We start from the raw sequence: 26,719 nt of genomic DNA, 5'->3' as shown, positions 1-26,719 counted from the left end.
GAGCTACACAGTGTGCATAAGAAAGTTAAGTGTGGTAAATAAGCTAAGAGAAAATAGCATCTAATTTGCCCTGTGGCAAGAATGTCCCCTTTTCACGCAGGCATTACAGATTCTATCTAAGAGATAAATGTAGATACAATTAACTTTGTCCAAAAGGAAGCAGATGGAATAGATCACCTTTTAATGTCTCATATAATTGTAGGGTTTTGTTTTTTTTTGATCCTGCACTTAACTGCCCAAATTGAATTACTGTCATTAATGTACAACACACATATGGACTGAATAACCTTGAAGGGATGGCATAATATAAAATGGTATTATCAATCATGAATGAAGTCTGACATGTACTTTATCACTCAGCAATTTATTATTATTAGCTTTTTGTGCAAAAAGCAAGATACAGACTTCCTGCTACTTCAGCTTGAGCTCACTAAAAATAATATTTAAGAATGTCTTCTAGTTTTTTACACTAAAATAGCATTCTGTACACATTCAGGTGGTTTTTTCCCCAAAAAAATGTATATTTATTTCTGATTAGAAGTAAATGTAACACATAAAATTTCTAAGTGCTAAAGTACTTTTCCCCCTCAGGGTAAAAAAAAGAGAAATCTGAAATCTTTCTTACCTGTGAAACCAGGTAGACACAAGCACTTAGTCTGTGGTTGCAACTTTGATTGGCTTATATCAATACAAGTAGCTCCAGGGTGGCAATTGGCTGGATAAATTAAGCAGGGATTTTCTACAAATTGGCAAAATTGTCCGGTCCATCCAGGAGCACAGAGGCACTAAAGAGAAGGAAATCATTTGGTTGAATAATTTACCTGATATTATAGCTTAAAGAAAGGACAAAGGTTAATTGAACTAGGATGTAAATGTAGACAATTAATAAACATCGTGTCTGCTTAAATTTATTACATAGGAATATTAGTGACAGATGACAAACTGTGATAGCAGCTTACTGAAATATGATTTAAATAAAAAAATTTAAATACGGTATATTTCCAAGGCATTAAATTCCAGAAGATAGTTTAGGATTTCATTCTGAGCATAGTTGCTTAAAAATAAAACTTATACTTTGATCTTGGCTTCACTCTTGAAATTTCATGGATGCATCCATGCTGTTATCTTGGCAACATTATCAAAATTGCTTGATATGACTATATTCTAGGTACATTTTTTTAATTTCCCAGATTATTTATAAAGTTTATAGTCCTTATGCTGCTGATGGTTCTGAAGTCAAGAATTAACTAATTCAACCTGCTTAACTCTTTAATATTAAGGTTGACTAGCTGGGCTAAAACATTTCCCTAATGAAATTCAGTTCATGATGAATACATAACAGGGATTTTCTTGGCAACGATATGTGAATGACTTAGTATTGCTTTTTTGAGGTTTTTTGTTTCTTTTTTACTTTCCAATTTATTGCCTAATATGTCCTGGAAGACTCCAATCTATGAACTGACCAGGTCCAATTCTGCTTTCCATTTTGAAATCACTTGGGATTACAGAATTTTCAACATAAATTTCAATGTGTGCTGTAATTTAAACTTGTATGTTGTGATCTTTACATTATCTCGTTCCAAATATATTCAAATTCACTGAGAAACTTTTAAAGCAAGCATCAAAATTTACTCTAGGTTATATGATACGTGTATATTCGGAAATTGAATGAATGCACTGTAGTATAAATTCAGATTAATTTCAGCATCTTTACATAACTCCTTGTTGATGCATCACTTGTCAAATTTTCACATTTTTCCCTCTCAACATTTGGAGAGTAAAATGACAGATCACAGAAAATAATTGTTTTCAGTTTCTTATAAAAACTCTTATTAATTCCTAGTGGGCATATTTTGGGACTTTCCAATGGGTCTACCATAGTTTTTTAATTGCCATATCAATTTTTTAATTACCATTCCCAAAATTTGACTAGTACTATTTTTATTTTGTATGTGATTTCTGATCTTTTGTTTATATTTTTATTATCCTGGATATTGAATTAAATTATTTCCTATATTTTGCCATGGTTAGATTTTAGGATTTATTAAATTTTGATAAATCCTAAAATCTAACCATGGCAAAATATAATTTATATTTATAATATATATCGATTTATAATTTTCTCCAAGAGCCATGGCTAGTAAGTAATTCAGGAGAAAATAGAAGGGGAAAGTTTGACTTGGTTAAAAGTAGAAATGATGCAGTAATGATTTTATTCTGCAAAGCTATATACGAACAGAACTCATTGCTCTTCCTATCACTTGTTTTTAATCAGACATAAATCTCAATATCCTTTTGTAAGGAGGATGAGCTGGCATCACACCAAAAAAGTTACATATATTTATTTGATATGTGTTTGGCAAAGGCCCAGGAGGCAGTTGCCAAAATCTAACTTCAGCATGAAATGGGCATTAATGTAACACTTCTGATCTTTGTCTTAAGATGTCTGCCTTTTTTAAAAAATAAGAAGATGTATCTCAAAGAAACTTTTTTTTTTTTTTTTGGTATATTCCACTGAGAATTTAGCCTGAAGGAATGGAACTTTGAATCAAGGTTGAATAGAAATGTTAAAAAGAACCAAACTAAAAGGACAGTAAAACACTTATCATCTTTACTCAGGTGCAGCAAAATTTGGCATCTTGTTGGAAGGCTGAAATGCTATTGGGGAGGGAGAAAAACAAAAAGAAGAAACAGAGAAAGAAAACAACCTACAATCTATTAATCAAATGGTACAAAATCCATTCTTTAACCCAAAGAAGGATTTGAAATTAACTGTAACTCATTTACTGTAAGTCATTTGGTTTAATATAAATAAGAGGAAAGATGGCTAATTTTGTTTCTACTTCTTCTTCTTGTGCCATATCTGTCATCGGATGTCGGCGATCGTGTTTTTTATCAGCAGCCGCATGTAAAAGTGCTGTTGAGTTTTGACCAAACCAGTCCCTTAGATTTTGAAGCCATGATGTTCTTCTTCTGCCTGGACCTCGTTTGCCTTCAATCTTTCCTTGGAGGATTAAGTGAAGTATGCCATATTTTTCTGGGTCACTTGCGACTATATTCTAACTTTCGCTTTTTAATGGTTTTGATGATTTTCCTTGGTTTTCCCAGGCGGCTTATCACCTCGTCATTTCTGATTTTGTCAACCCAGCTTATACGTAACAACCATCTGTAAATCCACATTTCAAATACTTCTAGTCTCTTCAAGTGGCTTTCTGTTAGAGACCAACTCTCTACTCTCTACTTCGTAAAAAGTTTTATTTTTATTTTTTATTATTATTACTTTTATTTACTGTATCAAATACTTTATGAAGTATTAATACGCATTTTTCAATTGGAACAGTTTTTTTAAAAAATTACACTCTAGAACAGACTTGTTATCCAAGCTGTTCTTCAAATCTTATGAGTTATGTTGTGCACATCTCTATGTGTGCACATTTGCATTGGATAATATGAATAATACATTTTAATTTTTTTTTCACAAACAATAGCAATTATGGCTTCTGTAATTTTGGACCAGAGTTATATTTGTGGAATCATAAGGTAATTATCAACTGTCAAAATATCTAAGAAAAATACCTTTGACATAGATCAAAGCACACAAAAAAAACCCCAGAATAATAAAAAGGATAAAAATGGTAATAGAATAGTAACAGCATTCAAATCTGTGAAAGCTTGTCTTTGATTTTTCTTAGTTTCCTCAAAAAAGTATTATCATGCTGTTAAGCTATTATACCTTAGAGAAGCAGTTTGGTCTAGTGGTTAAGGCATTGAGGTGGTATCCGACTAGAAACTGGGAGACTAGGAGTTCTAGTACCACTTTAGGCATAAAGCCAGCTAGGTGACCTTGGGCCAGTCCCTCTCTCTCAGCCCTCAGAAGAAGACAAGGGCAAACAATTTCTGAAAAACCTACCAAGAAAAATTCAGGGACTAATCAGGAAGTTGTCAGGAGTCAATGCTGTTTGAAGGTGTATGCATGCACACATATACAGATGCAGATACGAGACCCCTTAAAGAATAAAAAAAAAAATCACAAAACAAATTGCCCAGTTTCTTAAACTGAAGAGAGTCATTAAATCCAATTCAAAGCCATCTGTTGGCTTGGAGCGAATATATGCTAACCTCTCCCTCCATGCCCACTTTGGTTAAGCAAGGTTTATTCAATTGGAAGTACTAGTGAGGAATACCGTCCTTCCTCTGAGACCAGGGGGAGGTATATGGATTTGTACACTATTGGAGAGATGCTTAATTCAATTTTCTGCAAAGCAGAACCTGCAATCCAAATTTAGGATTAGTTGATAGAAAGGAAGGTTATCCTGCCCTGGTTTTTTTTTTCCATATTGGGCAGCTGGGCAATTCATCTGTTGAAGTCTGCTTCCCAATTGGCCTGTCCAGTATTAGATCTGGAGGAAAGTTGTCAGGAATTGTTTATTTTCCTTAACAAATTCATCTAACAGCCATCTGGCAGCTCTATTCTTGCTGCACCTGCTGATCTCCTGCTGCACTTCGCCATAATCTGAGTAACTGAAGTGGTAATGATATAATTGTTGCATGTTTTTTGTTTTTTACAAAGGCCACAGTAACCATACAGTTGTCAAAAATGGAATTGGCTTTCTCTTCTTGCTAAGAAAAAAGACAGCACCAAGGTTTCTAGGGAGAGTTTATGCCGTTTAGATCTGCTCAATTACATTGGCCTTTGTAATGAATGGACGCATGTATTTAGCATCCTTTGGGGCAAGAAGAGTGAAGATAGGTTGGATATCCAAAATTTTTGTGGCGTGCCACATGGCATACTGTCAGGTTGTCTGCCCCTCCTCTGCCAAATTCAGGTAGAATAATAATAGCCAAGGGCTGATTTCTTGCATCTTCACCTTCTTTGTCTAAAACTTATTTTGACTTCAAAAGAGGGCAAATAAAAGTTACTTACTACAATAAAATGTCCTGCTACTTAAATACTACCGTGTTTTCCCAAAAATAAGATCTATCCTGAAAATAAGCCCTGGCTTGATCTTTACATGTGATCCCAATATAAGCCCTACCCCCAAAAAATAAGCCCTACTTAAGACTCCACCCACTCTGTTGCACCTGGTTGCACAGGCTGGGGCAAGGTGCCCAGGTAAAAATCAAGCGAGGGTGAGAAGGTGGGGTGGAGCTGCTTACTCTCGAACAGTTACAGCCAGGCCTCACACACCCCTACACCTGCCTCACCTTTTCGGCCCACTTGCTGCCACTTGCACGTGTCACCCCGGCCTCCATTTTGCCGTTAGAGGCCTTCAGGAAAGGCCTTTGCAGCTGATAAAAGAGCTCAAGATTGACAAATAGAAGGTCTCAGATCTTTGGATCTCAGCTGCATTTTCTGATGACGTTGAAACCCCAAATCATATAGCATGCAATAGATTCTGTAAACTGCACAATCAACTCTAAAATGTTATCTTTCTAGACAATTCCTACAGGGGGTGTTACTTGCCTTTTGTCACAGAAAACAGACTAATTATTACTAGCGAATGAATACAGAAATGACTCTGAGAAGCAAGTTCAAAGAAATACCGCATGAACATTTATCAGCAACAATGCAGATTGCTTGTACCATGGGTGGACACATAACAATCACATGGGGTGTAGACTTTAAAAACAGAACCTATTGTTTGTTTTATATACATGAAATTTGAAACTAAGAGATGCAGGTAGTTTTCCTCTTCCATCTTACTATCTAGAAAAGTCTTTATACTAATGGCATCATTTTAACAAACTGAGTGTGCTAAGTAATATGCTGAACATATTCATTATTTTCTTGGGATTTAAGAACCTGGAAAACAATTTTTGATTAACCTGGCACAAAAGACATTGGGAGTTCATTGTATATAATGTTTCATTAAGTTTGTATTGGTGACTTAACTTCTAAAAGAAGGTTTGCACACTTAGCTTAATTGTTTTTCCATTGAAAAAACAATGGGGAATATGTCAATGAAGATTCAATCATCCAGACCAAAGGCATCTAAAGATTGGATCATGGCAACTGGACCAAGCTTTATAAATTTGCACTGACTGATGAAATTGTTTGGGTGAGCAATGAATCATCTCAGATTTACAAAGTTTGGTCCAGTTGCCATGATTCAACCTTTAGATAGTTTTGGCTTGGATGATTGAGTCTTCACTGACATATTGCAAGTCCTTTTGGGGAGAAAGCCCTAATGTTGGTGTGGCAAGAGTTGGTATATTCTGACTCTCTAACTAATTTTGCTCTGACTAATGAAATTGCTTGGATGAGCAACAAAACAACTCAGATTTACAAAGTTTGGTCCAGTTGCCTTGACCCAACCTTTAGATAACAGTGGGCAATGTTATCTTCTTTCCTTGGCAATTTGCTGACATTTTATGGCCTGCTTCTAGGTCTTTAACCAGCAGAAAACTTTTATAGCTCTATCTATGGTTGAAGTGAAGAAGCCTTATCAATTTCCTTGTGCCTAAGTCTTTTACTCAATAGTAAAATATACTTGGGATATAACATGGTCCCAGAATAACGGCACCTTTCAGTCTTTATAAGTCCAAATAATTTGGCTTTTTGGTCAGTTTCCATCCAATCTCCTGGCTACAGTGACACAGAATGGTGGAAGGATATATATGCTCAGACGAGGCCAGCTAGATATATCTTCCAGGGAATATAGGGGCCGGATAGCTCAAGCTGGTAATAGCCTGTTATTAAGAACACCGAAGCCTGCAATTATTGCAGGTTCGAGCCCGGCCCAAGGTTGACTCAGCCTTCCATCCTTTATAAGGTAGGTAAAATGAGGACCCAGATTGTTGGGGGGGGCAATAAGTTGACTTTGTAAAAATATACAAATAGAATGAGACTATTGCCTTATACACTGTAAGCCGCCCTGAGTCTTCGGAGAAGGGCGGGGTATAAATGTAAACAAAAAAAAAAAAAAAAAAAAAAAAAGATTCAAAATGTATGAAATTTTGTCAATCTGTTTTAAAAAGAATTTGCAGTTTGCTTGCCCTTATACATTCTTTTGCTGTGATTTATTATTATTTTTCTTCCCTCGGTATTTAAATATTTATAAGCTTTTTTGGAAAACAGTAACATTTTAAAATAAATTTGAAAGGCATGGGAAGAATTCAAGGAAGGCAGTCTGTGTTTTTATATCTTAAGATAAGTTCATCTTGAAGGCATTGTGCAGAAAAGAAGTCCTTGGGGCATTATTGCACCCAGATACAGTATGCTATTAATTTCAGCATTTTTACACCTTCTTTCCTTATAAATCATACTGAAGGAAGATTATAAATGAAATGATATATTACGGGCAAGAAACCTTTTTAGGAATCAAATGAATAAGAAAAAAAGAATTAGAAAAAAATGTATTTAAAGTAATAAAGTCTCCCAGGGCCTGTTTTAAAGGCATCTAGAAGGACTTGAGATTCTCTTCCAGAGTCAAGGTACCCCCCAACCGAATCGTTTTTCAGTTTTGTAACATGACATTTCCACCAAATAGCCTCCTGCTAGACAAGAAGCATATTCGGTACTGTACTGTACGATTTACTTTAGCGATAAAATAAAATAAAATACGATTAAGCTTTAAGCAAAGATGATCTGTCAAGATTAACTTCAAAGGACAATGGTATTTACAGTTTTACAGCTGTTGAGAAAAGAAAATGAAGTTCATCAGTGCCGGGCATTGTAATAACAATTGGTAAATCAATATTAACTCGTAAATGTTAATGCAGCAGGATTTTGTGAAATTGGTAGATCTTTCAGGGTTAGGGTCTGTTTACCAGATAGTGTAAGGATTTGTTTTCCCCTGGTTTCTCAGCTGAGATTTTTTTTTTTTCTAAGCAGTAGCCAGCAGTATCTTTTAAAATCCTCTCAAATCCTTCTCAAAAACATTCTTGCTAATAACAGCCAAAAAAGGACAGCAATTTGTTCATTATTACAAGAGGCAGAGCGTCTTATGTGCTCCCGTATTAGCTCTGCATCAAACTTCTGAAGATGACTTGACGAATGGATTTCCATTTTAGCAGTTCAATTTAATAGGCTATTTACCATTTGCCGTATCACATTTTAATTTCTCACTTTTAAAGATTTTTTTCCCCCTCTCTTAAGACACTTTATATTTGCCCCTCGGCTGTGCAATTTGAAGATTACTTACAGAATGATGAAGATATGCTCTCTCTTAAGATGAGAGCAGTCAAGGAACATTAGCTTACCCTTTTGCCCTGTGACATTACGAAGAATATATATCATGAGCTAAGCCTTTTACAGATTTCTCTCAAATTGTTTCCCACTCCTTTTGACAGAGGCATTTAGGGACATCCATGCAGCTTTAAAGGAATGATAAGATGTTTGGCCTTCCACAATTTGACACATCCATATACCAATTCATGTAAGGTTCTGGTCTAATGAAATTTTGTTTCTTGTAAATTGGGGGGGGGAATAGACTTTTCCTTGGATCTGAAGAAAATTATGCCAGTTTAAGCTATCCGTCTTCCAATAATCTTTTTCTTTCAGAGCAACAAAGCTGGCAAATGATGCTGTACTCAATAATTTAATGTGAGACATGTAGGCCATTTTTCCTGACTCGCTTTCCCATCGTACCAAGCTTCTCATTCCAGTCTAAAAAAACAACCACTGATTCTGATTAAAGAAAAAGAATTTCGCCGTGAATTGAAAACGTACTTGTTTATTCAAGCGGGACTGGCTTAATTTTTAATATCCTAAATTTTTAAATTTTTAAATTTTAATAATTTTAACTGGTGTATTTTATTTACGGGTCAAATTTGACGGTTTTAATTTTCGGCCATTTATAGAATACATTATTTTAACTATGGTTTTAATTTGTATATTGTTCTGTTTTAATCTGGCTATACACCGTCCTGAGTCCTTCAGGAGAAGGGCGGTATAAAAATCTAAATAATAAATAAATAAATAAACATAAGTACTTTTGTTTCCACATGGAAACCGCTTCTGAATTTCGTGCTTGAGGTGGAAAAGAATGTAACTTTGACTTTGGGTTTTATAGATTAGTTTGATAGATCTTTATAGAAATGACTTGCTCATTTTATTATGGAAAAGCAAAACGCTGTGATTTGATGCTAATGCCTGATTCTACTGCAACAGAGAGAGTCAGAAGTCAGTGCTTCTTTTTATTTTATTTTCCCTACCTTTCCACACTTCTCTTTCCCCTTTCCCCTCCCTCTTATTTACTTTTGCATTTTATAATACTTAATAAAAAATGTTTTAAGAAAAACAACAACCACTTTAATTTAACAACAACCCTTTAATTTGTGGTGGGGCAGGATTAGACTAAAAGGATGGTAGGTGGTCAGGAGAGAATCTTCTTTTCTTTCTTGTTGCATGTAATCCCTTCTCTGCACCTGTCAGTCATGCTATTTCTTCCGAAAAGCAGTAAACTCTTAAACAGCCTAGGTATAGGCCACAAGAATGAGAAGTGAGTGAATTTTGTCCTTAGTCAGGGCTGAAGAAATGTCTGATCTGGTACTGAAAGATGAAGGAATAAATTTCCAACTCCTTGTGGTACCAAGAGTTTTTTTTTAATTTTAATCTAGTTTAATGAAAAGAAAGACTAGGGGAGACATGATAGCAGTGTTCCAATATCTCAGGGGCTGCCACAAAGAAGAGGGAGTTGGGCTGTTCTCCAAAGCACCTGAGGGTAAGACAAGAAGCAATTGGTGGAAATTAATCAAGGAGAGAAGCAACTTAGAACTAAGGAGAAATTTCCTGACAGTCAGAACAATTAATCAGTGGAACAACTTGCCTCCAGAAGTTGTGAATGCTCCAACACTGGAAGTTTTTAAGAAGATGTTGGATAACCATTTGTCTGAAGTATGTAGGGTTTCCTGCCTAAGCAGAGGGTTGGACTTGAAGACCTCCAAGGTCCTCTCCAACTCCGTTATTCTATTCTATTCTATTCTATTCTATTCTATTCTATTCTATTCTATTCTATTCTATTCATGACTACTGAACAAGTTTTTTTAAGCAACAAGAGGGCTGCTACACTCATGTTTGTAAGACCTGACAAAATCTACAGAAAACTCCAAGCACAGCAGATATATTTAAGGAAGATAAGCCTCCAATTGTTTTCTCCACATCATTTGAATAGACTATGACTTAGTTGTAGTCAGGGCACAAGCCAAATTCACAAGGAATCAATTTTATCCTTTCAAGAGCTATCCCCACTATTATTTCTTTCTCTTGCTTATTTTTAATCCCCATGCATTCCAGATAGAAAAGGAAAGAAACATGATTCAATCCTTTTCTGAAGTGTGGTCATGAAAGATGAAATATGATTTATTCCCTAAGATTTGTTGGATTAAGTGCTTGATTAAGTTGCCAACTAAATTTTGGTTAAAAATGCAAAGATCTGTCCACAAAGGGTTTCCCCCTTTTATGTAGAATTAATATTATATATTTTTTTTTATTTATTTTGTCAAGCATGTATTTTATGACAGATACAAGTGTAAACATAATTATAAATACATGTAAAGGATACAAATAAAAGAAAACATTAGGACAGGAATGGTAGGCACACTAGTGCACTTATGTATGCCCCTTACAGACCTCTTAGGAACCGAGTCAGGTCTACAGTAGACAGTCTAAGATTACAGTTTTGGAGATTTGGGGAAGAAACCACAGAGTCAGGTAGTGTATTCCAGGTGTTGACAACTCTATTACTGAAGTCGTATTTTCTGCAGTCTAGTTTGGATCGGTTTACCATGAGTTTGTATCTACTGTTTGCTTTTGTACTGTTTTGGTTGAAGCTGAAGTATTCATTGGCTGGTAGGACATTGTAGCAGATGATTTTATGTACTATAATTAGATCAGACTCAAGTTGGTGAAGTTCTAAGTTGTCTAAACCCAAAATTTTGAATCTGGTCACATAAGGTATTTTGTGCGAGCAGAGGAGTGGAGGACTCTTCTTGTGAAATATCTCTGTACTCGTTCAATTGTATTAAGGTCCAATATGCAGTGTGGGTTCCAGATAGATGAGATGTATTCAAGAATTGGTCTGGCAAAAGTTTTTTATGCCCTAGCTTATAGTTTAATATTACTGGAGAAGAAGCTATGCAAGATTAGGTTAACAACTCTTAATGTTTTTTTAGCAATGATGTTACAGTGAGCTCTGACACTTAGATCATTTGAGATGAGTACTCCAAGGTCTTTGACAGAGTGAGGGTTATCTGTTAGATCATATCTGTCCAGCTTGTGTTCTGATTTATTTATTTATTTATTTTGCCAATGTGTAAGGCAGAGCATTTGCTGGTTGAGATTTGAAGTTGCCAATCATTTGATCATTCTGACACATAGTCAAGGTTTTTTTGTAGAATAGCAGCATTGTCAGTAGTGTTGAATAGTTTTACATTATCCGCAAAGAGAACTCAGTTGCTTATAATATGATTGCAAAGGTCATTTATATAAAGCATAAAGAGTGTGGGTCCTAAAACGCTGCCTTGAGGGGGGCTGTTAACAGGTGCAGGGTTAGATATGGCGTTCCCTATTTTGACTACTTGCTGCCTGTTTGATAGGAACACAGCTATCCACTTATGCAGGAATCTGAAAATGTCATAAGATTTTAGTTTTAGTAGTAGCTTTTCATGTACCACTGAATTGAAGGCTTTACAGAAGTCTATATAAATTGTATCTATTGAGTTACCCAGGTCAAGTTTTGAAGTTCAGATTTTTCTGCAGTGTAATAGTTGCAGGTTGCAGGACAATTTTTTTCTAAAGCTAAATTGCTTTTTAGAAAGTAGGTTGTTAGTATCTAAGTAGAGGGTAATGGATTGGTTTATGATTGATTCCATGACGTTGCAGGTGACACAACATAATGAGATTGGTCTGTAATTATCAACTAGGCTGGGGTCTCCCTTTTTGAAGATAAGGTTGACCATGGCTAGTGACCATAAGTTTGGTAAGGAGCTGGTTCTGAAAGATATTTTGTAGATTATGCTAAGTGGTTCTGCTATGGTGGTTGAGAGCTTCTTTAGGAAGTAGGCACATAATCCATCAGGGCCAATCCATAGAGTTAGTTTTAGGTTGTGTAGTGCCTTTTCAATGGCATCTTCTGTGAAATTGACATGTTGTAGATCATTGGGAATAGTTGTGGTATGAATGGGAAATGAGGGGCATGAGCCATTGATGTTTACAAAGACTGAACTAAAGAATGTGTTGAAGAGGTTGGCCTTAACGGTTTGATTATTACAGTCTTTCCCGTTTGGTCCTTAGTGATGGGATGGATCTTGAGTCTTTAAGTTTGTTGTTTATGAAATTGTAGAAGACCCAGGTGGATTTAGTGCATATTAGGTTTTCTTCTTGTTTGCTGTGATAACTGATGCATTTTTCCTTTATCTGTCTGCATACGGTTTTGTAGCGACTTTTGAATTTAGCTACGTAGCGAGTTTTGCTTTTGCTCCAAAGAGATTTTTTTTTATTTTGGTCTGAAGCTTCCTTATTATTATGGGTAATTTATTTTTCCTATTATTGGGGGTTATTAGTGGTACATATACTGTAGCTTGATGGTTCTTTTGACTTCTTGCAAAAAAATGTTATAATGGTCTTCAAAGTTCTCAGGGGGAGGGGGGGAGGGGGGGCTCCAAAGATTAGCCACATATTCTTTCAAAGGTAAGGTGGTTTTATTAGGGTTTATTTTATATGTTATTAGTTTTAAATTATTGGGCCAAATTTTGAATTAGATTTTTAATAATGTTCTTAACGTTTGTTTCTGTGTGATTTTATCTTGGCTGTAAACCGCCCTGAATCTTTGGAGAAGGGCGGTATAGAAATGTGATAAATAAATAAATAAATAAAATAAAGGTAAAACTGACATCTAATTATCCTAACAGATAACCAAGTGAAAATCCATATTACCTGAGTGAATGCTTTTTGTGTTACTGAATGAAGTGTATATATAACAAATACATAAATGTGTTGTTCTTTTTTCATTCCCCAACAGATAATACATTTCTCAGATTATGGTTGAAGTTTTCCTATTTTTCAAACGCCAGAAATTTATTTACCATATTAAATTACTTACACTGAATCCTCCAATTATATTGAGACACAATCCTTCATTCAGACAGCTGATGCTGAGCAACCTGCAGTAGTCAATTACTTCCTCACAGTTTCTTCCAGTGTAGCTTGGCATGCAGCTGTAAATACAGCAACAGAGTTCAGAAGACTTGAATTCTGAAATGCAAATTCATAGAACATAGAAAATAGAATAATAGAATTGGAAGGAATCTCGGAGGTCTTCTAGTCCAACCCCCTGCTTGAACAGGAGTTCCTATACCAGGGGTGTCAAATTCAATTTCATTGAGTGCCGCATCAGGGTTGTGTTTGACCTCGTGGGGGGGCATGGCTGGGGGGAGGGGTGGCCAGCTCAACATCAGTCATGTCGGGGGCTCCTGTGGTAGCCTGAGTGCTCTAACAGTGAAAACAGAGCTCAGGAAGTCCATGTGGGCTGGTCCTTTCCTGTTTCCAGGGCGACCCCATGGGCCAGATCTAAGCACCCCATAGGCCGAATTAGGCTTGTGCGCCTTGAGTTGGACACCCCTGCCCTATACCATTTCAGACAAATGGTTGCCCAGTCTCTTTTTGAAAGCCTTCAGTAATGGAGCTGCAACCGTTTCTGAAGGCAAGTTGTTTAACTGGTTAATTTCTCTCACTGTTAGGAAATTCCTCTTTCGTTCTAGGTTGCTTTCCAACCATTGTTTCTTGTCTTGCCTTTTGGTGCTATTTTATTTAATTTGATTTCATTTAGTTCTGAAATTTAATTCTGAAATTTTAATTAAATTTCATTTAATTCAGTTTCATTCATTCCAGGTTCCACCAAAAACCACATTTCCACAGTGTGTTTCTTGTAATTTCAGCAGGACTTAATCAAAACAATAACAAATTCAAGCTACCAACTGCTAATAATTTAGCCAGGTGAGGTACAGTTTGTTAAAGAGGATTTCCCACCCATCCACCCTTTATTGATTAAATGCCTTTATGTCGGTGTTAAACACAACCTTCTGGAACTCATATATATATCATCAACCTTGAGCTAAATAGATAATAACAAACTGTACAGCACCTTGGGGAAGCTATTAGAATAGATGGCTCTATTACTGAGAAATGGAGGAAAGTAATGACAAATGAGATTTAGGATACTTAGCTAATGATCACTATATAATTGGTGTGCTAACAGTTGTCAATAGCTGACAGACACTGGCTTGAGGAAGCAATGATGAGTGGATAATGATATGAGTATTATTCTATTTCCTTAGTTATAATTATAGATTTTCTTTTAAGAGGAAAAAATATTTCTTATCTGCAGTAACTTAGGAGCAGCATCCATTTTTTTTAAAAAAGAAGCTGGCAATAATTACTGCGGCATCAATTCTGTTCTATTATTGTGACTCAGTGTTCAAATGGTGATGCCCTCCTGTTTTACCATCTCTGTCAGTTTTACGATTTTCAGTGGAAATCAGAACTCAATAAATAGTTCAAGAGCACCAAGATCACTCTAAATATCTGGTTTTGAAAAGTGAGAATTGGGAGATGTGCAGTGGTGGGATTCAGCCGGTTTGTACCAGTTTGGACGAACCGGTTGTTAAATTACCCACCTCCCTGCTATCAAAGTGGATCTTAGGCACTGCGCTGCACTGCAATGGAGAAACAGACAAAGTAGCAGCCAGTGCAAGGGAAAAAGAAGGCCACTTTCTCTCCTCTTTCTCTCATGCCGGCCATTCTATTGCTTGTTTCTCCATTGCAGCACAGTGCCCAGGATCCATTTTGATAGTGGGGGGAGGGGGTAATTTAGCAAACAGTTCACCCAGGATCAGGTTGGCCATCATAAGAGGCTCGTCCCGCATGTACGACAGAGCTGGAGAAAAGAGATGGGCCGTGCCTCCCACGACAGCCAACCTGACCCTGGGCGAACTGGTGGTTAAATTATTTGAATCCCACCACTGGAGATGTGGTTAAATCAAATGCGTAAATAAATATCACCAACATAATATATAATATAATATAATAACAGAGTTGGAAGGGACCTTGGAGGTCTTCTAGTCCAACTCCCTGCCAAGGCAGGAAACCCTACACCATTTCAGACAAATTTCTGAACCAATCTCCATCTTGCAAAAATATTAGCCCTTGAAATGCAAACATGTTTGTTTGCACACTTATGCAAAAATGAAAACAGGGAGACACTCACAAACGCCTGAAGATGTGCACACATTCTTTTTTAAATGTACACAAAGAATTTCTTGCTAGCTCCCACAGCCCCAGTCTGAGTTCCCCAAATCTCCTGGCTCCAAGATGTCCCAAATCCTCAACAGAAAAATGATACTATTTCAATCATAAATTCTTCTTGGAAAATCTCTGGGAACTCCTCCCATGAAAAGCATTCTTGGACTGATATACAAATCTCAGTATTCTGAAAGAAAAGGATTTGTCTCTTATCTAGTTCCTCTTGGTGCTTAAGATTCCTGAAAACAAAGGAGCTGCAAACAATGGGTGTTCCTTTGATTTGCGTTTGGAATCATGTTATTTTATGTAACTCTGTCTTTTTACAATTTATACCCAATAAGATCAAACCCCATTCCCCTTTAGCACTGATGATGTTACCTAGTTTGGTAATGAAATGTCTGCAAGAAAATCACCAAACTCAGAGAGCACCAGCGACCCCACAATTTACATCCACACATTCAGACAACATGAACATGGCGGGGGTGGGGGTGGGCTACACTAATTATCTTATCTTTGCTTTTGGTAACTTCAGATCCAGCATTAATATCTGCAAGAGGGAAGCTTTTTTTTTTTAACATCCACTATTTTTCATTCACTCAGGGCCCTAATTGCATGAAGCATATCTAAGAGTAACAACCTTCCAATCAAAGGAAAATAAAGCAGAGACTAAGTGAGAGTTTCTTCTTGCTGTCTCTATTCTTAATATCTCTGCTGATCAATAGGATAAAAGGTGCAAAGATCAATGCTTCTGGAACCCATAAAAATGTCTCAAAAAACCACTTTCTCTATTAAAAGAAAGTTCTCTCAAACAGAATGAGAACAAGAAGCAGAAAAAATGGTTGAGCCATAAGCATTTAAAGCATTTATCACATTTTCTTAAAGTCTTTTTATGATATTTTAGTGGTCTAGAAAACATGGGAATCAAAAAGGAATGAAGAATTGCCATAATCTATTGTGATATATATTTCTAACCCCTAGCTACCTGTATCTCCCCATAGTACTTGACATTTGCTGGAAGAAAGTGCTATATTAGATTCTTAAATCAAGTCTGTACAGAATAAAAAGACTGAAAAGGTGAAATTAGGATACAAGATAGTCATATATCAGAGCTGAAGTCAAGAAAATTAAATTGAATCCTTTTGGTTATATGTTTAGAATGGAAAACAATTCTTCCCAAGTAAAAGGAACCAGTAGGTTATGAGGCAGATGGTTAGAGGCAAGAAAACCAGACAGGTAATCAACTACAAATAAAACTAGATAACTGGAATCAAATGAGGAAATTGGAGGAACTTCAAAGATGAAATGGAGGAAATTATGTCAGATTGGCAGCTATGCAGTCAAAAAAGCCCAACAACATCTTAATACAAATAGACACAAGAACAAGACTAAGATTAGACATACCCCGGAGAAGTATTTTTTAAAGAATAAAATAGAGTAGAATAGAATTCTTTATTGGCCAAGTGTAATTGGACACACAAGGAATTTGTCTTGGTGCATATGCTCTCAGTGTACATAAAAGAAAAGATACATTCATCAAGAATCATAAGGTACAATGCTTAATGATAGTCATAGGGTACAAATAAGCATTTGAATATTAGGAAACAGTCAATATAAATTGTAAGGATACCAGCAACAAGGTTACAGTCATACAGTCATAAGTGGGAGGAGATGGGTGATAGGGACAATGAGAAGATTAATAGTAGTGCAGATGTAGTAAATTGTTTGACAGTGTTGAGGGAATTATTTGTTTAGCAGAGTGATGGCTTTCAGGAAAAAACTGTTCTTGTGTCTAGATGTTCTGGTATGCAGTGCTCTGTAGTGCCATTTTGAGGGTAGGAGTTGAAACAGTTTATGTCCAGGATGTGAGGGGCCTGTAAATATTTTCCCAGCCCTCTTTTTGACTCGTGCAGTATACAGGTCTTCAATGGAAGGCAGCTTGGTAGCAATTGTTTTTATGCAGTTCTTACGCTTTTTTGTGAGATAAACAGTCTGATATTCTCTTTCATATAATTTAACTTAAAAGTATTTGTGTTACTTTCAGTATATTATTTTAATTTAAAATAAAAAGGTATTTGATCATCAATAGACTGGTGATATTCAGTCTATCATTCCCTCTAAGAGAGGCAGAAGATGCAGTAGATTTTCAGGGTCTGGAAGATGAGAGGATTTGAATAGGAATGAAACTGACTAAAATTGAGAATCTCAGAAAAAGAACTGCCTGTTTATACAAAAAACCTTGGAGTTGTTAATGTCGATGTAGATTCTCAGTCCTCCAGGTCATGGTTGTTCCAAAGGTGCTTTTTCACAAGGCAACTGGACTTTCTTTTTTTTCTTTGAAGACCTGAAGAAGCTTCTTGGATGAGAAGCAAAATGTCTTCAAAGAAAAACCAGAAAGTCCAGTTGCCTCGTGAAAAAGTACCTTTGGGATTTGGGGTTATTAATAGTATCTACTGTAACTCTGTAGACAATCATAATCCCATGAATTGATCAAGGGCACAATTTCAGCATCTTCTTCCACTCACAGATCCTATTAAAGAAGCAGGTGGAATCATGGCCAACTTATTCTTTGCTCAGCTTCAACTGGTTAAAAGTTACATGCTTTTAAAGTAGAAAAATGTAGCAACAACTACCCATGCTCTTATTATTTCAGATTTGGCTTACTGCAATGAACTGTAATTCATACCTTGCAAACTAATTTAAATTTAACAGAGTATCAATCCACATGCTGGTGAATCCAAGCTATCCTAGCAATGCCACAACAATATTGCCAGTAGTACCGTTTGGTTCTGGGTACAAATCAAAGTGTTTGTTTATTATTTAAAAAGCCAAATATAATAGAACATAGAATATCAGAGCTGGAAGGGACCTTGGAGGTCTTCTAATCCAACTTCCTGCTCTCAGGCAGGAGACCCTGTGCCATTTCAGACAGGTGGCTGTCCGATCTCTTGTCCTCTCTAGTGATTAAGAACCCACAACTTCTGAAGGCAAGCTGTTCCACTGGTTAATTGTCCTCACTGTTATGAAGTGTCTCCTAATTCTAGGTTGCTCCTTTCCTTGATTAGTTTCCAGTGTTTCTTATCTTTCCTTCTGGTGCTTTGGAAAATAAGTTGAACCCTTCTTTGTGGCAGCCCTTCAAATATTGAGATACTGCTATCTCACATCTCATCAGAAGATGATCTACCCATCCTGTTTGCTTGACTCAGAGAAGGATGCTCTTGTTTCTTCTCCTCATTATTTCCCTTCCCTTTCCCTCCCCTCCTCTTCCCTCCTCTCTCCTCTCCAGTCAATGGATGGAGATTCTATCAGACATTTCTCTGAAGTGGAAGAGTGATATGTTGATAATGGACTGGTGCTTCTGGAAATTAGATATGATAAGATAAAATCCCTAAGTCTGTGCAGAAAGTAAAATGAAAATTACAGTGTAAGCATCTTCTTACACTTATAAATATCTGTTACATACTTTGATATACTTTGAAAGAAAAACAAATGAATTGAGTGAGGGGAGACCAGAAATTGTCCTTAATCTGAACAGACTTCTAAATGACCTCTCAAAAGGGTTATTTTATATCCTAGTCTATTCCAGATCGAGTCAGAAAGAAATTCAATGCAAAATGATACGATTCTGGAAAGGTATATTTAAGCAAAAAATAAATGACACTGGAGCAACTTCCTGGCTTTTGAAATCCTCTTTAAGAAGGCTTGAAGTAGCAACGAGAGCACTTCAGCCATCCTTTTCAGAAATGGGTAGGCTTCTTCAATCTGAAAAAAAGATTTCTTCTTTCTTCTGCTCTAAATTAGTCTCTAAAACCCAAAGAAGAGAAATCATTCAAAGATATGAAACCAATTATCTCAACCCTAAACAGGGAAGCTGAATCTTTCAGCTGTCAGAGATGCCATCAGACTAGGCCCGGAAGCACCTGGAAGGTTTGAAATTGAAATAGTCATGGGGTTGTCCCAAGGATGTTTTTTCAAAAGGCGACTGGACTTTCTTTGTTTTTCCTTGAAGACCTTTCGCTTCTCATCCAAGAAGTCAGAACTGAAGAGACTTCTTGGATGAGAAGCAAAATGTCTTCAAGGAAAAACAAAAAATGTCCAGTTGCCTTGTGAAAAAACACTACTGGCAAGCCGGAGGAAAGATAGGACCCACTGATTGTCTGGGATCCTCAGAATTTATTTGTAGGCTACTTTGGACTGACAAACGATTTACTAACAATGCTATCAAGGCCAGTGGTGGCTGGTAAAAATTTAAGAACCAGCTCTTCTGGCTCCTTTACTGCTACCACAGAATAACTGATTGGCATGTAGATATCACGCTTCAGCTTTGCTCTTGCTTGTAAATGTCCCCAAAATTTAACAATTGGCTCTCGCGGGATGTCATAAACCAGTTCAAGAACATCAGTGCCCCAGGTTCATGCTGAACTCAATATGCTTGACATGTAGGGATAATCAATACACAGTAAGGATACAAGGATTGTTTTTAAAGCACTTAAGAATGGATTTGCATTTGAAACAAATGATGTCATGGCATAACTCATCAACTAAGGCACGGGTGTCAAACTCGATGAGATCACAGGCCGGATCATGACATATCACAACTTTTTTTGCTTTTGTGGAGCCGTGGTGGGCGTAGCCTACACGTGACATATCCGGCCCAAGGGTCACCAGTTTAACAGGCCTGAATTAAGGTATGTTTTAGCTACAGTAGAGGTTACAAGCAAAAAAATGGGCCAGATTGCAAAGCCAAGGTAGTGGAACAAAGCACCTAAAATATTGTTCACATCCTCAGTGTATACCAATTGGAACTAATGCAATCACTCCTATACAGTAGGATTGACTAGGTTCCAATAACTCATGGCCCGCAAACTGCTGGAATGGATGAGATTTTTATCAAAATAAAAATAAAAATTGGTTAGCCCTTTAATGGAGTCCAGGTCAGGAAAAAAATCTACATGTTTGATTGTGTGTTGTCTTGCCTCCCTGTTACATTCCAGGAAGTTAGGGTGGTGAGGGACAGTTTGAGTTCCTTTTTTATACCCCCCACCCCACTTTTTGGGTTTGTTTTTGTAATTGTTGCTGCATAATTTACCCAACGTCACCTCCGTGCTTCTTTACAAAAATCATCCCCAGAATGATAGGGTCCTCAGATTGTTTAAACCAGGGGTCTCCAACCCTGGCAACTTTAAGACTTGTGGACTTCAACTCCCAGAGTTCCTCAGCCAGCTTTGAAGTCCACAAGTCTTAAAGTTGCCAAGATTGGAGACCCCTGGTTTAAAACACAGTCACGTGTCACATGTTCCTAAATCACTTTGGGATGCAATTTTTTTTCATCAAATCAAATAAGGACTGGTTTTAAAACAAAAGCAAGGATTTTATTTTTCTTCACAGTATTCATTCCAAATGTCATTCCTGAAATGATGAAGTCAACCAAACATATAACATGTCCTTAAAGAGAATATGTTAGGGATGGGATCAGAGATGAGAAATACATGCATTGTTTAAAAATATACCTTTGAATATATATTTTTTTTCTAATGCTGTCCACCAATCCCTGAAAAATAGCAGGATACATGGGGAAGAATTAGTAGCAGCAGAAAGGATTTGTAACTCACCAATTTCAATCTTCTTTTCTACACTTGCATTTGGATTTCCCCAATAAATGCAGGCATAGAAAAAAGTGTCTAGTTACAGTTTGTAATCCTATTTGGTTAATATTCCATCAAAAATGCTTAGATACTTCATGATGTCTATCTCATTCAAGGAGGAGGAGGAGGAGGAAGAGGAGGGGGAGACCTCCACTGATATTTCTCTATGTGTAAATTTCCTTTTCAACTTGACATTCCCTGCAGAATATGGGGCTGCATCTTACACCATCATCAAGTTTCTTTGGCACCCCCATGGACTACCATCCTTTTACCTAGCAGATATTTTAATATTCTACTTTTTACGGATACTCTAAAAAGTTTTGTTTGTTTACTACACTTTAAAAATGCATGACAGAATCTTCTTTAAGGCATCCAAATAAAAGCTAAGCAAGTGTGAAGACTACAAATTTTACATCTTAACGGTCTGAGGACAAGATCTATAAATCTATATAAAAATAGGCTAGAATTAGCTATCCATGTACCTGATCTTCTTCCGTAGTTTGTAGAAAAGCACTGATCTGTTTCCAACATGCAGATTGTTGAGCTGCATTGTGAATTATTACCAGAAGTCTATGAATTAAGAATGAGTATCTACATTTTTCTTTTCCCAAACATTATGTTATACATGCACGGAGCAGGAGATCTGCCTTTCCAACTTATTTAAATTTCATCTCAAGATAGAGAAGTATATATTTTATCTTAGAGAAATCATGATGAAATAGTGTAAAATCCCTTCCAGTCTTTACTTATTAGTCTCCCACTTTCAGTCCCTGGGCCATTGAAAACAAAAGTTGCCTTTCTATACAACCTCTCCAACCAAATACAGGCAGGACTAATAAGATCATTATTATTTTATTGCAATTCCCCCCCCTCAAAATCCAGATGAAAATGTAAACTAGAAAATATTGAAAAAGTTGTTACCTGCAATGGTAGCTCTGCACCTCGTCTATGCAAGTGCCATTATTTAGGCAGGGGGAAGGTTCACAAAGGGTCACTGTCTTTTCACAGAATTTACCTGTGAACGTTGGCAAGCAGGTACATGACACATCCTGCAAAAGAGAGAGATTTCTTAAATCACAGTTGCAAAAAATCCAAAATGAAGGATGGTTCTTAAATGTCCATCATATGTTCTGTAAGATACTAAAGAAAGATTCAATTTCTAGAAAAAAACTAATCCCAAACCTACTTTTGTACTATCATCGGTACTAAAAAGAAGCGAGGTCGGTTTTCTATTTATACTGTATGTAGTGGTTGCCCTGTCAATGTTGGTGAGTGTTCTTGGCAATTCCTTGATTAGGCTGTTGTTTACTGAGTTGTTAGTTCCATTGTTTATTGCTTGCAGTTAATTTCTGCTTAGCTGAGGGCTGATTGCTGGTTAGGAGGTGTTGTCATCTTTTAGCTTTTTAACTGTCACTTTTGAATGGGATTTATGTGTTCTTTATCTCTATGTGCTGATCGATGGCTTATTTGTCTGAATGCCAGGCTTCCAGAAATTCTCTTAACTTTTTTGGATTTATCTGCATCAAGGATGCTCACCATCTCCTTTTCGAAACTATGATAAAGTCCGTTTGTGTGTTGTGCAGTTTTCATCATGTCTTCTGACTGTTAGTTGGTGTCAGTTAAATATACTTCCATAAATAAAGTATCCAAGAAAAGGGAGAAAAATATGTGCATGATAATTAAAAGTGGGGGAAAGCTTTTTCATAGTTATTTAGTTATTATTTATTTATTAAATTTATAGGTTGCCCATCTCACTGTCAAGTGACTCTGGGCAACGTACGACATGATAAATGCAGAATAGTAAAGAATCAACATGAACAGGCAATGGGTCGAACACAGTTATTACAAACCAGCAGTTCAAGACTGGCTAGATCAGTGGTAGTCAACCTGGTCCCTCCCGCCCACTAGTGGGCATTCCAGCTTTTATGGTGGGTGGTAGGGGTTTTGTCCAATACTGAAGCACTTTCCTTTTTTAAAATTTAATTGACTTTTTAAAAAATTTTCATAGCATTATTTAAAAACATTTTCATTAGGTTTTCATAATTTATGCTTCTATGTATGCAAAGTATAAATAAAAATATAGATTTAACTACAGTAAGTTGTTTTATAAAGATTTATTCTGCCAAACTTAGCGAAAGTCCAACATAAATTATTTGGTAAGTAATTATTATTATATGCTTTAACTTGCTGTAACTCTGTTTTATAAATTTTATAAAGTAAAGTTACTTCCCTACTTTATAAATCATCATTACTGTGGAACCAGTGGGCGGTTAGAAAATTTTACTACTAACAGAGATACAAAAGTGGGTGGTAGGTATAAAAAGGTTGACTACCCCTGGGCTAGATGTACTTAGTTTTGCTTTGTTTTTTAATGCAAAAACATATTTCTGCTCTCATCTAACTCAATGAATGCTTTAGCACTAATTTTAGAGAGGTCTGAACAATTTGACCTTTGAAAATTCCAATAATAAACTGGCTTCTCAAGCCAGCAATTAATTACAGGTGACCATTAATCTATTTTGCATTTCTTAACAGAGGTTCTTTGCTTAGAAGAAAAATAGTTTCAAAGTGCATTTCAATATTCATATTTTGTTAGCAAAATATTTTAAATATGTTTTCAAATACATACAGTATTATACACACACAAAAATGGAGCGTTAAGTGGATTTCTGTCTAAGAGAAAATTATTGAACAACAGTAAAAAAAAAAAACAGTCCCGCTGTCAGGGTTCCAAGTAACACCCCCAACAAAAGAAAACTCCAAGGCTTGAAGTTCCCCAAAGTTCCATTTTATTATATTGGCACATCTGGGAAAACCAGAATCTGAAAGTTTCCAGGTTTTCCCCACTCAAAGGAAAGTTCAAGACCCTGCCCAGCACCCCGACATGTCAATCACACGGCCCAATCAAAGCACCATCCCAACTGGAGATCCCTCCCAGTTCCAGCCCTCCAGGTGCAGGGTAAGATGTCCTTGACTCCCTGAGAAAGAAATGTTATTTTGACTATATATCACCCTGTCTCCATCCCAGTTTCCCACAGTAGTAAATGTGGCAGGCCTGAAGATCCAACAAAAAAGATGGCTTCCAGGCCTGACACCACCACTTTCTAAGACAGGAATGAGAAAAATGAATCCCAGTACACATTTCTATCATTGGATACACTGCCTTTCCTTGTGCTAAATTTCTATTCTGTAACGATAAGAAAACCAACCATGTAAAACATGCAAAAATAGCTCTAAATTAGACTTTCTGGAGGGATGAAATCTCCCTCCTTCACTCAATAAAAAGAGAATACTCAGATCCATAAATACACTTTTCTTCTTTTCATTGAAGAACTTACAAGGAAAGGGGCCACAAAGGATTTGCTCTACCTTCATACCATTTTAAAGAGGTAATTTTAATCTCCTTTGTAAATCCAATAAACTGGCCTAAGGAGAACATGATTTGTATCTTTTTAAGCGGTTGCTTTCAGCAGTTAAATTGCATTTTCCTCCAAGGATCATAAAATACTTCAGGGAATGCACTCAGAATAAACTTTTTGTTTTATTGTTTCCCTGATTATTTGAGAATTGTGGTACCAAGAAAAAACTTTTTTGCAATGGAAGCATTTTGAAATTCACCATTTCCCCGGTCTATACAGGGCTTTCACCCAGTGGTGGGATTCAAATAATTTAACAACTGCTTCTCTGCCCTAATGACTAGCTGAGTAGGCATTGCCATGGTGGGCATAGCCCTGGGGTTTGACAGACAGCACTCGGCCTCCTGTACCCCCCTGGTAGCAAAAACAGGCCCCGGGGGGCACCCCCCACGCCCCATTTTGGGCCCAGTAGGCCTCCATGCAGCCTCCTGGGAGCAAAAACAGGCCATGGAGGGAATTTGGAAGGGGTGGGGCCAGCCAGCAATTTAACAACGGGTTCCGCCGAAGTGGTGCGAACCGGTTGAATCCCACCACCTTAGCAACAATATGCTCCATTTCAGGTTTGGCTATCCTAATGGTTTTTTTCTGATTATTTCTTGTTATTCTCTCTTTAAAAAAAAAAAAACCTTTTGTGGATGCTGCTTTCTTGAGGTTTTATATATGTGAAATTTACAATTATTAATCAGTGGAATGAGCTGCCTCCAGAAGTTGCGGGTGCTCCATCAATGAAGGCTTTTAAGAAGAGTTTGGTATAGAGTCTTCTGCTTGAGTAGGAGGTTGGACTAGAAGACCTTCAATGTCCCTTCCCACTCTGTTATTTTGTTAAATGTTGTTTTTGCATTTTATTGTTACATCACTTAGGGGGCATGTTCTAGCTTGAATACCCATCTGGAAAATAAACAGTTAATATAAACATGGAGATTATATACTCAAAGGTGATTAAAAATTTGGGGTGCCAAGAATTCTTGCCTCTAAGCCCTAAATATATCAGGACATACTGTATTTCTGAATAAACAACATACAGTTGTGTTGTTCTAACTGCGACATATAAATGTGCTGTGAAGAAGCTTTGTGGAATTGAATCATATTTTGAGTCAAAGGTTTATTGGTCTTTTCCTTAAATTGATTGTTAGTAAAATAGCAAGTAGGAGCTAGGAAGGGGGGAGAACTTCATTCCATTTTGCTTTCTGGATTAATAGCCAGATGGTTCAGCTCTTATTTTGCTAACACAGTTCTCAATTCAAGATAGTACCTGGAAGAGAAATATTTATACAAAGTCATTGAATTCTACTCTGCAAATCTTCAAAAATTTCCTTTAGCCCAATTTAGTCTCTAGGTCCTTCTTTTGAATGCTTGGGACTTTACCATTTGATTTTAATATGTTTGCTTCTACGTCGTTTTACTATTTTGAAATGTAGAAATAAAATTCACAATGAAAAAAAGAAACCCTTTGAAAATATACTTTTACGAGAAGAGCCGGATGAACTGGAAGGCAGAGTCCTTGAATCGTCCCAAGAGAACCAAGTCTAACCCACTGTGAATTCTGTTTACTTTATTTATTTATTAAATTTATTTGCCACCCATTTCGTATCAAAACAACTCTGGGCTGTTTATCTTTATCAAGCGCCAATTTACCTTTGATCACTAGTTGACTTGATTCTTGTTTATAGGTAGCAGTAATAAACTCTTCTGTGCTTTGAACTCAGTGAAGTTCCTGGTTATTTGCACTGGACAATGCTTTTATTATCTGTTTTTCCCCTCTTCAATTTATATTTGTTACTTTAAAAAACAAACCATTTGTGGGAGAAATCAATAACTAATAAAGAGTAAAAAAAAATATCACAGATTGGTAAATTTGTTGTTGCTGTTATTTTTCACAATTAAAGTGAAATAATAATAATAATTTAGATAATTAAACGAAATAAGAAGAATGGGTATGCAAAGGGAGACTGCAGAAGCATGTTTTACTATCTTATGGGATAAATGTCAAGGTCCCCTAGATGCTAATACAGGTAGTCTTCAAGATACAACCACTCATGTAGTGACTATTCAAAGTTATAGCAGCATTTTTAAAAAGTAACATAAAGCTCCTTGTGCTTATGACTATAATAGTATTTCCCACAATCAGTTTGAATCTCAAATAGTATAGAGCAGAGGTGTCAAACTGGTGGCCCATGGGCCGGATGCATCACGCACAGGCCATGCCCACCCCATCTCCGCAAATGGGAAAAAGTCACAAAATGTCACATGATGGCAACGTGACACAGTGAGTTTGACACCCGTGGTATAGCGTTTCCTACTTGAGCAGGGGGTTGGATTAGAAGACTTTGAAGGTCCCTTCCAACTCTGTTACTCTGCGGGTGCTTGGCAACTGGCATGTAATTTACAATGGGTGCAGTGTCCCAGGGTCATGTGATCAC

General features: G+C 36.7%; 1 protein-coding gene across 1 annotated transcript in view; it reads right to left on the bottom strand.

Moving 5' to 3' along the window:
* Positions 1 to 26,719, bottom strand: part of EYS (eyes shut homolog) — a 166,154-nt gene that overhangs the window by 50,916 nt on the left and 88,519 nt on the right. The window contains exons 5-6 of the mRNA XM_058176600.1: positions 21,805 to 21,932; positions 13,044 to 13,158 (exon numbers count right to left, since the gene is read on the bottom strand). Coding sequence (XP_058032583.1) covers positions 13,044 to 13,158; positions 21,805 to 21,932 — 243 coding nt within the window. The remainder of the gene's footprint in view (positions 1 to 13,043; positions 13,159 to 21,804; positions 21,933 to 26,719) is intronic.

This window comes from Ahaetulla prasina, chromosome 1, assembly GCF_028640845.1.
Source record: "Ahaetulla prasina isolate Xishuangbanna chromosome 1, ASM2864084v1, whole genome shotgun sequence".
Lineage (NCBI taxonomy): Eukaryota > Metazoa > Chordata > Lepidosauria > Squamata > Colubridae > Ahaetulla > Ahaetulla prasina.
The sequence above is the reverse complement of the archived record's forward strand: the minus strand, read 5'-3'. Positions and strand labels throughout refer to the sequence as shown.